The sequence below is a fragment of the Grammomys surdaster genome, unplaced genomic scaffold, assembly GCF_004785775.1.
Source record: "Grammomys surdaster isolate TR1022 unplaced genomic scaffold, NIH_TR_1.0 327, whole genome shotgun sequence".
NCBI classification, from domain to species: Eukaryota; Metazoa; Chordata; class Mammalia; order Rodentia; family Muridae; genus Grammomys; species Grammomys surdaster.
In genome coordinates this window covers 15,638-30,278 of record NW_021604746.1, presented here as the reverse complement: position 1 = coordinate 30,278, position 14,641 = coordinate 15,638, and the positions used below count along the sequence as shown (strand labels likewise).

Sequence of the window (14,641 nt, the reverse complement as noted above, 5' to 3'; positions counted from 1 at the left end):
AATTTATTTTTATTTATTTTTTAAATCAAATCGTAATTTTTACTTATTCACACAGGGGTTATAAACACAAAAAGGCAGGACATGGGGAAGGGGATGACACCGGAGCATGGGTATTCAGGGGTAGTACAGATATCGTTCAGAACAGGGTATCGGCTGGGTGAAGGTTCAGGGGAGAGGTCACTATGACTCTGCCTATGATTCACTTGTCTTAATCTAAGTTGATACTATCCGCCAAGGCTACCTATTTACAAGGTCTATGACTACTCAGGCTGGTAAATTTCCACAAAAGCTGCCTGTTTACAAAAGTTTATAGCCATCTGTTTCAGTGTTTTTCCACAGAGACCCAAGACTTGGAGTGAGTATACATGTATGACAGGCCTATTGCTGATTTTAGGCCTATGGCTGATTTTAGGCCTTCAGTGTATAAGCAGGGCTGTCCCTGACATCTCCTCCCTTCTCTAAGTATAGAAGGGCTTTGGCAATTCTAATCTTTCGAAGGCGGGGATAGAAGCCTGACCTCCAGTAATTGAAGGGGACTTTGTAATGGCTCTGGTCCCCCTGTTGTTGTCCAGTGAGGCATGAGGCCCATACCCATCCCAATGTCTTTTTCCTGGAGAGGGGATACTTTTGACATCAACCCCTATGCAGTCAGGCTTGTCCCTCAGGGAACCCAGAGAGATATTTTTATCTTTTATTTATATTCCCTTGCAGTGCTTAGCCTCGCAGCCTAAGCAAGAATTCAGATCGCCTGTCAGAGGGGGTTCTGGGTGGCCCCTCTCTGCTTGGTCTAGGGGCAGAAGTCCCCTCTTTTAGGTTGGGTGGAGATGGGTTTTGGGAACACCCTGGATAGAGTAACAACCTCATCTTGAGTCTTGTGGTCCTCCATAGCTAACTTATGATAATGTACCTGAATAGGTTTTGCTACCAAATTATTTATCTGTTGTTTCACAAAGTTTGTCAGCCTATTTAACATCCAGGGACCAAAAGAAAGAAGCAAAAATAACCCAGTTAATGGTCCCAAGATGGGAGGAAGTAGGGTTGACAACCGTGGAGAGGTTGAAAACCAATTCTTGTACCAGCTCTCATCTTTCTCTTTCTCTCTCTGTCTTTTCTCAGGGCCTTCTCTGACCTTTTTCATGCTGTCTTTAACCATCCCTGTCTTGTCTATGTAAAGGCAACGTTCTTCTTTGAGGGCTGTACACAGTCAAGAGCTGTACACAGTCTTTTCTATTGTAAAAGAGTAAATCGAGTCCAATAAAGTCCTTTGTAATTTTTGGAGGTCTCTTCAGACAGAGAAACGAGGGATTTCTTCAGATTAGTGATGTCAGTCTCTATCTGTTTGATGTTCTTGTCAATGGCCTGTCAAAGGTCTGAGTAGTATAAATTTGGAGGCCAGCATCTGGATTAGAACTAGCAGTAGACATCACAGGTGATTCACTTTTACCTGGAAAGGAAAAAGAAGGGAATTCTCAGGGAGATTTCTCTTCCCTGGATGTAAATTGTTATTTATCTTATTTATGGTTGGGCCTGGCTTTGTGGGGGTATCTATTTATTTCATTAATCTTTTTGGTAGCCATTTAGCTGTGCTTTCTCTGATATCAATCAGTCATATCAATCATCGGCCCCATAAGAGAACTGGGTCCGGGCCAATCCCTTTAAGGGTAAGAGGGTCCTTCCACATAGCTGTGGCATAGATTTTATTGGTCTCGGTGATTCTAGAGGCAGTCAGAAGCAGATTTGCCATGAGCTTTCAGTTTTAGAGAGTTAAAAGTGAACAAGGCATGATGGAGAGTATTTTGGGGTACTCTTTGGGGGAGGGGGTACCGTTCCCCTCTTTTGTTTTTAAAGCCAATTTTTCAGAGTTCTTGTAAAATCAGGGCAGAAGCACCAGCAGCCGCTCCTTCCACACTCAGAGAGTCATGAAGACACTATTTAAAGAAATATAAATCTATATTAATAATCTCTTTTATCAAAGGACTGTTACAGAACAGCCAACAACTAATCAGACTATATAATATATCACTTAATAATAGCTTCTTCTACTTTTTGTGAGATTACTCCTCTTTTGTCAATTAATTGTTGAGGGAAATTAGGATTTACATCTCTCTTGAGAATATTAAACAGAGACTTAAATTCTTTTGTGGAGAGCTTAAAATAAGATCTTAACCAATTAACATCTCCTAGAAACTTTTGAAAATAATTTGAAATAAGTAAACTATCTCTCTTTTTTTTTTTCCCAGACCCAATCTGAGATACTGCCCAGGTTAGAGCTCCTCAGAGGCCCTCTTCCTCTGGCTTTTGTAAGGTTGGGTACAGAGCTGCCGCCTGGGATCTGCTCTGTGATCAGGCCCAGACAGGAAGTCGCTACCATTCATTGTTAGCTATCATTCTTAGTGTACTTCTCTGACCTTTGCAGCTTTGTGCTCCATGAAATCTCATTGTCATTTTTTCCTGGTTATTTTCTGTGTTCCTGAAATCACTTTTGGACACTGTTTACTTTTTTTTCTGAATTGTTAAGTATTTCATCATGTTCTCTTCGAGTACTTTCAACATTTCAAGTTTTCCAGGAAGGTCTTTGAAGTAGTTGGTATAGACTTTTGTATAGGGTAAGAGATATGGGTCTAATATTTCTCTTCTCCACATGAACAATTATTTTCTCAGCACAAAACGTTCAAAGAGTATTTTTCTGGCTTCATCTTTGTCATACTTGTCTTACATTACCTCTCTGCTGTGTTTATTTCTTGGTTCTCTGTTCAATGTTCTACATGTTTCTGTATGTGCAGGACCATGCTGTCTTTGTCCTTGTGTCTCTGTATTATGAAATGTGATCGGGTCTTGTGATACCCCAAGGAGTACTCTTTTGTTCCATTTAGTTTGATTCATAAGATTTTCTTGTGTCCGTGTGACTGTTTCCAGGGGGTGCTGTTTGGCAAGCTGATTGGGCTCTGAGGAAACAGTGGATACCTGCAGGCAGGTCTTAGGTGGGACTCCTGTACTACTGTGGCCTCTGGTAGAGCTAGAGCTGTGGGCTGGGAAATAGTTTTGTATTATATCAAGTCTACTTATTCCCCCTGATGTCTGTGGGGACTTCTATCATTAAGAATGAGCTTGGTGCCTTTCTTGTCTACCTTTTTCTCCTTTGTCTTAAAATTTCTCTAGTTTACTCTTACCACATCCTCCTCCTCGTCCTCTTCCTCCTCCTCCCCCTCCTCCTCATCCTTCTCTTCCTTCTTCTCCTACTCCCCCTCTTTTTTGTTTTTTTAAGAAAGGGTTTCTCCGTTTGTAGTCCTGGCTGTCCTGAGACTCGATCTCTATATACATCAGGCTGGCCTCAAACTCACAGAGATCCTCCTGTTTGTGTCTCTCTAGTATTGGGATCAAATGTGTTTGCCACCACCGCCAAGCCAGTCTCTTTAGCTTGATCTTATGGTTCTGGATTCAATAAGACCGGTGAGTGCATGCATCTTTTCTCTGTACAGTGTTCTTGCTGTGCTGTTCAGTTTTCCCTCCACTGTATGTTGGCTTAGGTATGACATAAGTACTCTTTACTTGGTGATCCTGGTAACATTTTTTTCCCTAGTAACTTTAGGAGTTATTACAAAATCTTGTTGAACTGTGTCTATGAGAATTTACAACTTTCTTCAAATATACTTACTTGGCCATAAATTTTAGGAGTCAATGTTCAGTGATAAAGTTCATAGTTATTTTCTTTCCCTACTCTAAATATATCCTTCCATACTCTCTTCTGTGTAGGAGTGCTGACAAAACCTCTAGTATCATTTTGATTTGGGAGTCTTCTTATGTGGTTTGACATAGTCTGTAACACAGTTGGATTAATTTTAATTTTGTATTTTTGACCTCTCAATGTGGAATTTCATCAAGAGTTCCAGTCTTTTTTCCTGAGACAGAAAGTCAGAGAAGAGTGACAGAGAGAAATGGCTGCTTCTCCAGGAAGTGTGCCCCAGGTCAGTGTTGTGTCTAGATTTCTTTGAAAATTGTTTTTATATTGAAACCATTCATTCTTTTAATTTTCTGCCTCTGGTAATGTCATTTAAATTGGTTTTTTTTATTTGTTTGTTTTGTTTTGTCTTTTTTTTTTCTTCTCTGGTAACCAGGATTAAGTCTTTATGTCTTGTCACATACATAGCACAGCCTTATTCCATTATATCTTCCCTCAGTTATTATTGTGGGGACATAAATTTTCATGGACTTAATTAGGACTGCAAATTCTGAGAGACTCCTTTGTAAATGATGATCAAAGAAATGCACTGATTCTCATTTCCTACAGAGGATGGATTTGTGTCCTTCTATATTAGGGAGGAAGGTAGATCTTCATGTGCCCCACATAGGTTACATTTTAGGGATGGTCAGATTCCCAGAACCAGGCTTACAAAGTGGACATGCTACTTTTGGCTAACATCACTGAGCAAGTTATGGAAGAATAGAATTAGAAGGAACTTCCTGTCTTTAATCTTAATTATAAATATTTCAGCACCCTAGAGAGAGTAGATGATAGAAAAAGTATGTGACTAGCTCTTGCCGTAAAACCTCCCTTACTAAGAGGGGACGTAGATTACAGTATGGCGGATTTCCTCTTTGCTGGTGTGTTGACACCTGCAATCTATTTGTCTCAGGAAAGGTGCTGCTCATATCCTGTTCTTGATTCCAGTTTCTAGTGGTAAATTCTCAACAGACAGATGAATATTTTCCCTTTGTCCGTTTTATTTTTCTGTCACAGTGTAAACACTGCTAGCCCCATCTGGATATTGCATTACATGGAATGTACCAGTAAAAATATTCTACAGAGCATTGATTTGGGGCTGTATATAAGCCCATCAGCTTTCATGCATAAACCAATGTCCCTCTTAATGACTCTGCTCTCTTTTTGGGGGGGAGGGGAGGAGGAAGGCTCCCCCATCCTATGCCTATTATTTCCCTGAAGCTGTGTATTACATAAGTAGAGTTTTTGAAGTGAACTTGAGGTGGAGAGATTTCCATTCATTTTCAAAAAAAATTTTTTTTATCTAACTCTGAATGTTCATCTTCAGGTTTTTATGTACACTAGATGCCCGCATGGTGCTTGTGGATGCCTGAGGATGGCACCAAATTTTTGGCACTAGAATCAGTCACTGTAAGTGAGCTGCCTTATGTGTAAAGAAAATTAAAGTAGGTTTCTCTGCAGGGACAACAAGTCCACTTTACTTCTGAGCCATCTTTCCAGTCCTCAGGTTTATACTTCTGGTTAATGACAGAGTCAGTATGTAAACTGTCATTTTCTAGTTTTTGAAAAATAAAGACTCAAGAATGGTAATTATCTATGCAACCTAAAATCTTGTTAGATGGTTGAGCTGAAATAGTGAAGAAGAGGAGAACTTATAAGATTCAACCTTTCTTTTCTTTTTCTTTATCTTTTTTTTCTTTTTTCTTTTTTGTTTTTCAAGATGCAGGGTATCACTGTATAGTCTTGGCTGTTTTGGAACTAGTTCTGTAGACTAGGCTGGCCTCAAACTCAAAGAGATCTATCTGCCTGCCTCTGCCACCTGAGTGCTGGCCATTACTTGCCAAAGGCAAGTGCCATCATCGCCCAGGTAAAAGTCATATTTTCAATTGAGCCAATTTCTTGAGCAATAATATGTTCAGAATTTGTGAAGAGTTAGTATAATGTTTGCTCAGTTTAATAACATTTGTCTTGATCACAGATAATCTTTCTACTTCATCTGAATGAATTTTCACACAGATTATTTATTTACAGGTATTTTTCTAACTATTCTGTAGAGACTATGGGGTTTGGGAAATTGTTATTCACCTGTATTGGTTGTGTGGATTTTTAGAAAAATTTAGATAATATTAATGCTGTCCCTTGATGTTTTTTTTTCTGTTCACTTCATAGTTGTCAAAATATTCTCATAACTTCACAAAATATTGATCCTGTTTCTTGTTTGGAACAGTGGTTGAAGGCAGTAATGTTTTATACTCCTTACTGTTTAAAAAAAGAACTATTTGACTTTTGACTCATCCGTGAATTCTGCATTCCATATTCTTTGCTTTAGAAAGGGTGCAGCACTGCACATAAGCCTTAGCATCTGAACTGAGTTCTTCAGAATAGACTCAACTGGAACCCAACTGCAGACAGGATTGATCTACAGTCCATATTTCAACAGGATCGACAGTTGTAGAATTTTGATGCACAGTTTTTCTCATTAAAAATTTCTCCATCTCAGAAGAGACACTGTGATCCTGTTTGATATCAATACAGCCTTAATAGAATTACGTTTCTACATCCAGACCTCAAATCTGTATTTTATAGTCCCTACAAATTTGCTAACTATGAGAATATCATCACAATCACCCAATTTTCACAGAGATAGAAATACAGGATAGAGTATGACTGTTCTAGACAATGTCCTTATGATTTATTTATTTGATTTTTTTTAACGATTTATTTATTTTATGTATGTGAATACACTGTTGCTCTCCTCAGACACACCAGAAGAGGGTATCAGATCCCATTACAGATGGTTGTAAGCCACCATGCAGTTGCTGGAAATTAACTCAGGACCTCTGGAAAAATAGTCAGTGCTCTTAACGCCTGAACCATCTCCCCAGCCCTGATTTTTTTTGAGACAGATTTTTTTTGATGTGTGTGTGTGTGTGTGTGTGTGTAAGTGTGTGTGTAAGTGTGTGTGTATCCCTGGATGCCTTGAAACTTCCTCTGTAGACCAGGCCTGCCTCTGCCTAACAAGTGCTGGGATTAAAGGCATGTGCCACCATGCCCAGCTAAAAGTGTCCTTTATTAAAATTAACTTTCATTTTTATTTTATGTGTGTGAGTATATTTGCTTTAATGTATTTGTGAATGCTATACTTTCAGAATTCAGAAGAGACCATTAGATCTGATAGAACTGGAGGTAGAATCTCTGGCTTAGCATGATGTAGGTGCTAGGAACCAAGTGTGAGTCCTATGGAAGAGCATCTAGTGCTCTTTCCTTCTGAACCATCTCTGTAGCACCTCTAGAGAACTGATGTCATTAAATAATTGTCCTGGTCCATATCACAAAAATGTCTCTAAATTCATCAAGTCTAGTTCATTAGGTAATTTCCTTTTTCCTAAGAAAACATTTTCCCCCCAGCAGCACATGGTAAATGGGTAATTTTCCATGATAGGGTCTGTTGACATTCAGGGATGTGTCTGTGGACTTCTCTCAGGAGGAGTGGGAATGCCTGGACCCTGCTCAGAGGACTTTGTACATGGATGTAATGTTGGAGAATTACAGGAATCTAGTCTTTGTAGGTAAGAATGTTCTTGTTGTAGAATCCCTGACTTATCCTTTGTATTTACCTACTTTGTATGTATGTAAATTCTCTGAACTGTCTAGAGACTACCAGAAATAAGGAAATTCTGACAATGAACACTTTTTCATGGTGCTTCTTTTACATTTGTCCTTGTTCTCTGTGACAGTAACCAATGATACATTCTGTGCAGTCTCTCCAGCTCTCTTATGTAGATTTTAAGGAAAACTTCAAAGTTCAAAGAAAATTAAATATTCAGAGCAAGGAAATGCCTTGCAGTATGCTTAATTAATTGGACTATTTTGATTTTCATATGGAATTAAAATATTCATCTCTTCCTGATTTTTAAAAATTGAGAGGTTTTAAAATAAAGAGCTGTGGGCGATAAGCATGTTGTTTTTGTTTCTTTCTTTATTTTTTGACATTCAGTCTCTCTAGACCTGGCACAGCATCATTTTAATCCTAGCACTAGGGATGGTGAAGCATGAGGATCTGGTGAGTTTCTGGAGAGCCTGATTTATGTCGTGTGTTCTTAGCTAAGAAAGGCTACGTAATGGACTCTATTTCAAAAATATAAACAAAGAAGATAATAGAGAAACAAACTTTATATGACCCTTCAAAGAGCTACTGCCTCAAAGTTCATTATTGCTCGTTAACTGTTTGTCCATCCTCTGAAAGGTAAGTAGTTTAGATAAGAATGAGGAGACTATTATTGGTTCTTTTGGTCTGATGGAGATCAGAGTGGAGATTTTTTCTGAGCTTCCATTTAATGATAGTGAAACACAGAAGGCCTCTGCTGAGATTGGTATTGCTAAGAATTGTTATTGTTCCATGCTTTAGAGAACTTAAGGAATCATCAGTTGTTGAATCTGTTACTCATGCGTCAATCCCTATTATCCATAATTGTGCTAACTTTTCAGAGAATCATCGCGTAAGTGGAAAATATGAAAAAATCCTCTATCAAGGTACAAAGCATGTAGTCCATCAGCCTGTGAATATCCAAGAGAAATCCTATGAATGTAACGAGTTTGGAAAAATGGTTCATGAATCCTCTCAATGTACATTGTATGACACACAGTATACTGCACAAAACTGCAGTAATGGTAAACACAAGGATGCTTCTGTTGAGTCTTCAACCATAAACAGACATAAAAGAGGGAACTCTAGAGAAGAACCTTGCAAGTTTAAAGACTGTGTATACTGTTTAAATTTGTTTCCCATCATCAGTCAGGATCAAAGAATCCATTCATGCCTCAGTATACACCAGAGAAATCATTCTGGAGAGAAACCCCACAAATGTAAGGCTTGTGGCAAGTGCTTTTACCAGTTATATCAGGTTAAATACCATTACAAAACCCATATTGGACAGAGACCTTACAAATGCAGTGAATGTAATAAATGTTTTTGCCAACTCATGCACCTAAGAAGCCATCAGACAATTCATACAAGGGAGAAACACTACAAATGCAATGAATGTGGCAAAAACTTTAGCCGAATGACATACTTAAGAACCCATCAGAGAATTCATACAGGGGAAAAACCTTACAAATGTAGTCAATGTGAAAAATGCTTCATTCAGAAAGCCCAACTTACAATACATCAGAGAATTCACACAGGAGAAAAACCATACAAATGCAGTGAATGTGAGAAATCCTTTACATGCTGCTCAGGCCTTAGAAAACATCAGAGAGTTCATACAGGAGAAAAACCTTACAAATGTAGTGAATGTAAGAAATCTTTTACCAGTGGCTCAGATCTTAGAAGACATCAGAAAATTCATACTGGAGAGAAACCTTATAAGTGCAATGAATGTGACAAATGTTTTATTCAGAAAGTCCAACTTAGAATACATCGTAGAATTCATACAGGAGATGAACCTTACAAATGCAGTAACTGTGTCAAAGTCTTTACCCACCTCTCAGGTCTAAGAAAACATCAGAAAATTCATAGTACTGAAGGAAAGTTTCCATTAGTAAAGAATGTAGCGTGTGCTTTATCCAAATTCTGCCCTTAAAAACCATTGCATGCCCCATACTAGAAAATCACTATGAACATGAGAAATTTCTGAAATCCTGTAAGTAATGTTCAAATCTTAGAAAACATCAAGAGTTTACATTGAGGAAAAATTATTAAAATGTGACAATGTACCAACTACTTTATTAAAAAATTTACTTTTTCAACCTCAAATACTTCATAATGAAGACAATATGGAAAAGCCTGAAGAGTGTTCTGTTTGTGTAGCAGTTTCCTAGAGACTGAAATATTCCGTCCTGAAGAGAAGCTGATAAGGGCAGGAAATATAACTGCCAAATGGCTTCATAAAGTTCTAGAAACAGGATTCACTCTACTTAACTCCCATAAAGAAACTAAGATCACACAATATTTAGTAGAAGCTTTGACAACCTGAACCACCAAAATAGGATGCATTTTATCCAGTAGATATGCCTGCATTTGTACAGTGTGCTTCAAATGTCCAGTGTTAAGTTGTTTTCCATGTTGGATTGGAGTTTCCTGATGGGGACTGTCTTTGAGTCCGTTCTGCTGTTGTAAGCACCTCCTTCCCCATAATTCTGTAAGTAGCACCAATAAAGGTCATTGGTCAACAAGATGGACTTGGTGGCAAGGCATACTTTGTTGTCAGTTCCCAATCCTGGAAAAGTCTCTCATACATGTTCTGGACCTGTTATATATTCTCTTGTCATGTTCACCAGAAAATTAATGTTGAAGAGAAAGCATTTGATCAGCTAAAGTTTGGAAGATTGTATGTACTTACTTCTCCAGTCTTATTGCCATAGTAATATTTGGTCTTGTTAAAAGGGCTCAACATAGACAGAATGTAGAGGGTTAGGAAATCCAGAGTGGAAGCTACTCTCTCTTTCTTGGAATAGAGAGTGAGAGGTATATAAGGGGAAAATGAAAATACAGTTACAAAACTGTCAGTGACAGACATTGTCCAAATTGGGCTGTGTCCATACATGGCTCTGAACTCATGCTTAGCATCCATGATTCAGTAAAAGAGCAATGACCCTCAGTACAGTATTGCCTGTGGACAAATACTGGTCCACATGGTCTCCTTATGTACCTCTGTGCCATAGAAATTCCATCCTTTGAGCCCAATGATGTGAAATAAATATTGTTAAATCCTTTATTCAGTGCTATGTGGTAGGCATATCAGAAAAACCATGGACTAAAACTCAGGAAAATGTATTAATAAAGACATATATTTAACTTAATTGAATGTTTGTGTCCATTTATACAAATATCAAGAAACTATGAAGCTTTAAAAAGAAACCTTATGAGCAAGACAATACATGCATGCTAAAATAGAGCTTAGACTTCCTCAGTGATGTCCTGGAAGATCATTTTGAAGTACTGAAAAAAGAAAGGGAAGTATTCGGTACAGTGCCAAAGTACTGTATTAGGATATTGATACTTGAGATGGTTATTCTTTCACTACATCTGTAATTAAAACCTAAATATTGAGGGGCATACCTGTGAGTGATTTTTGCTTAGTTTTAAAGCGGAAAGATCTACTTCTAATCCAGATATTTCACTTGGAAAGACACATCCTTCATCTGGATCTTTGAGGTGGGAAGACACAGCCTTAGTCCTAATCTTTGGAGGTGGGAAGACCCACTTTTAATCTGTGGCACACATTCTGCTGTCAGGCTATATAAGGATGTAAAAGAAGGAAGTTTTTGCTCTTTGCCTGCTTGCTCTCACCTCTCTAGCAAGTCATTCCTTCACTGGCATTAGAGCCCACTTCTGAAGACCAGCTGAGATAATCAGCTTTGGGACTGAACAAGTACTGGATTCTTGGACCTTCTGTAGAGAGGCAGCCATTGTTGGAATAGCTGGACCACAGTTTAGAGAGAGATTCATTCTATAAATTCTGTTCTAGGGAGGGGTCAAGTCTGCATGTCCATCTTGTAGCAGAACTTGTCCACTTGGGTCTCTCAAATGGTACTGGTTTTGAAAGGTTCATGTAGAACAGCTGAGGCTTGGCATTGTGTGGCAGGGTCAGAGGTTCCCTGAGGAGAGGGCATTGATGAATATGCAGCCCCAGTTGTAGTAGAAACTCCAGTATATTGGAGTTGCCCTGATCATGTGATAACTGCCAACAGGCATGGAATCCAACTGGATGGAGATTCTGAGACAAGTTGTGTGTGCTGTACAGGGCATAGTAAGAGAATGAAGCTACACAAGACTTTGGGTCTTATGACATAAAACACTAAGTGTTTGTATATTTGACTCTGAAATTAATTTGATTTTATGGTAATTGTGCCATGGCCCCTGCATCTTAGAATAAGAGCATAACATATTTTGATTGAGTGGCAGCTACAGTTAAAAGATGAGTTTTAAGGGGACATGATTTTTAAGTGCTGATCTTTTTTAAAAAATGTTATAGGGAATTTTAAGTTTATTTTAGGATAGACAAGAAAGGAAAAGGTTATGATTGATAGACCATAGTACTGGTTGGTGTTTGTCAACATGACAGAAATTGAGAGTCTTTTTGGAAGAGTTAACCTCCAAGAAATAATTGCCTCCATCTTGTTAGTCTATGAGATACCTATATGCCATTTTCATGATGAATAGGTGATACAGAAGGAACCAGGTCACTGTAGATATTGCTACCCTTAAGAAAGTTGTCCAAGGTTGTATAAGAAAGCAAGTTGTACTTGGACAGCATGCCAATGACCTCTGCTATGTTTCATGCCTCTGGATTCCTCCTTTGATTTCTCGGTGATGAACTGTAACTTTTGGGATGAAATTAACCCCGTTCCTTCCCAAGTTTTTGTTTAATTGGGTGGAACCCTGCCCTGAATGTATTATTCCCACCACACCTAAGCCTAACCTTGTCTATCTTCGGCTGATCCTGAACTCAGGAATCTGCCTGCCTTTGTATCTACCCGCCTTTGTATATTTCTGACAACCTGGCTCATTAGTGCAGTTGCCTTTGTTTTTTGGTTTTATGTTTTTTAGATTCATGAAGCCCCTCATAATGCATATTGCATCCTAATATTTTTGCATTGTTGGGAAATTACTTATTTTGGAACTCATTTTTTTAACTCATTTTTAAGAATTCTTTTCCATAGCCTTAAGGGCTGTCCTGAAGGTTCCATCACTTACCATTTTGCTGAAATATTAGACATACCTTCAACTCCTGGACTTATTCTGTTTCTAATTATCATGGAGTCATTAACTTTAGCAGGGAGGACATTCCATAGAGGAATGTCAAATATGTACATTATAATACAAACAAGCCTTATGCCCAAAGCAGCCATCAACACTCATGGAGGTTCACACAGGGGCCTATTTCCAGCAAAAGGAAGCTAGTCACTCAGTCTCCACTAAGACCACACTGGGTTCATCAACTAGCAGAGGCTCACACCAGGGCCCTGTCCCAGGGGCAGGAACTATGTCACTCTGTTCATACCAGGGCCTCACCAGGCTTGGAATTTGTTTTTGTTTGTTGGTTGGTTGGTTTATTTTTGTTTTTGTTGTTTTGTTTTTTTTTTTTAAAGAAAGGAAATTACTATTAATTTTGGATGTCCTGGAACTGAAAATGTATACTGGACTGATCTTGAACTCACATAAATCTAGCTGCCTCTGCATCCCCAGCACAGGGATTAAAGGCATGTGCCATTATGCCTGGTCCCACATTGGTTTTGATAAATGTTTTCTCACCCATCAGAAAAGTAATTAAGACATCTGCTATTGTATGCTTTGCTCTGTAATCGTATAAAAGCACACATCCCTCTCCATGTAACTAGTACAATCTCTTATAACGCATCAAGGCTCAAGAGTTCCTCTTTCTTCTTCCTAATGATATATGATGGTTGGAGTGCTCAGTTCTTCAGCCCATAGGTTTCCTGTATTGTTCTCATTGTCTGAGGTCTGCATTCCAATGTCACTGTAGCTTACAGGTGCAGCCATTGCATCTCACTGCCTGCTGCTGCCATGAATCCACACTCTATTAGCAAACCGTCCTTAATGTTGCTTATGCCAGGAACAGTTAGTGCTAAACAGTTTATGCTGCATAACAAATGCTGGTAAGCTCTTTTTTTTTTTTTAGTATGAGGATAATAGCCCTTCACCAAGGTGCAGGTGTGCAGATGGCCATTCCTCTGTGCTAAAGAAAAGGGACAACCTTGAACATTTATAACAAACCTTGCTGCTGATTTCTTAAATGCCAGGGAAATCATGGTGTTGGTGGCACATGGACATGACACATGGAGTGGCTGGATCTCTTCAATTAAGTCTATTTAGGAAGAGGCTATATAGACAGCTGGGAAAGTTCACACTAACACTGTAACAGATACAACTGTGCTAGCAGGGTTCACCTCACCTACCTATGTTCACCTGTTTATCCATGATGAGCAGTGGCCTCTGGGCCTTCTGTGTGATAGAAGTGGAATGTCTCTCCTAATCACATGTGCTGTCTTTAATGAGTTTTTAAAGACTGTATAGGAGAATTTTGTTTTAATAAATAAAAACAAATGAGTTTAATGTTTATATGTAGAAACTGAATGAAAACCATATCTAATCTACCAGGCTGAATCTTTCATACCTTATTTCAGAATATGTAAGATAATAGCCAATTGCACAGCTAATATTATTTTAAAATCACTCCTATTTGTCTGTCTGTATGTTTATTTATTTATTTTATGTGCAATGATGTTTGCCAGCATGTATGTCTGTGAGAGTGTCAAATCTCCTGAAACTAGAGTTACAAACAATTGTAAGCTGCCAAGTCAGTGCTAGAATTGAACCAGGATGCTCTGGAAGAGCATCTTAACCTCTGAGCTATCTCTCCAGTCCCTGCGCAGCTAATCATTAACCATTTGCTAAAACTGCAGTGGTTTCCGTTGGAATCTTTCTTAAGGGCACCTTAAACCTCATAAAATTTGCATGATTCTATTCAGTGTTTTTGCTGGCATCTCAAGAAATTAAAATACAGCAGAATTTACATGGTACATTTTCTTGATTTATTGATAATTTAAATAGCTTTAATTACAAAGCTTTAGTCAATACTTTTTTTTGACTAAGATTCTATTTGTACTACTTATATGATCCAACTAAACACCCAGATTTGGATTTTCTTTCTATAAAAAATGTTTTATTAAATTATGGGTAAATTTTAGGTGCAAGTCACTCTACAGGATGAGGTATGTCTTCTGTGTATCTACTAAAAATATATAACAGTATAACAAAAGAGTGACACAAAGACATAAATAAATTCACATAAGTGTCATGGTAGTGTATTAGTTCCTCTTCTATTGCAGTGTAGAAACACAAAGACCAAGAAAACTCTTATAAAAGAGAGTACTTACTTGAGGCCTTGCTTTGAG

The 14,641-nt window shown here is 38.3% G+C and overlaps 1 protein-coding gene across 3 annotated transcripts in view; it reads left to right on the top strand.

Moving 5' to 3' along the window:
- Positions 1–10,522, top strand: part of LOC114630085 (zinc finger protein 239-like) — a 24,819-nt gene extending 14,297 nt beyond the window's left edge. For 2 of the 3 annotated variants that reach the window (XM_028778161.1, XM_028778162.1), the window contains 4 exons: positions 3,370–3,450; positions 3,883–3,965; positions 7,206–7,290; positions 8,210–10,522. In XM_028778161.1, the coding sequence (XP_028633994.1) occupies positions 3,936–3,965; positions 7,206–7,290; positions 8,210–9,303 (1,209 nt within the window). In that variant the 5' untranslated portion in view covers positions 3,370–3,450; positions 3,883–3,935 and the 3' untranslated portion in view covers positions 9,304–10,522. Of the gene's footprint in view, positions 1–3,369; positions 3,451–3,882; positions 3,966–7,205; positions 7,291–7,551; positions 7,968–8,209 lie in introns of those variants that run through there. The other variant, XM_028778163.1, reaches the window with a different exon arrangement.
- The last annotated feature ends 4,119 nt before the right edge of the window (positions 10,523–14,641 follow it).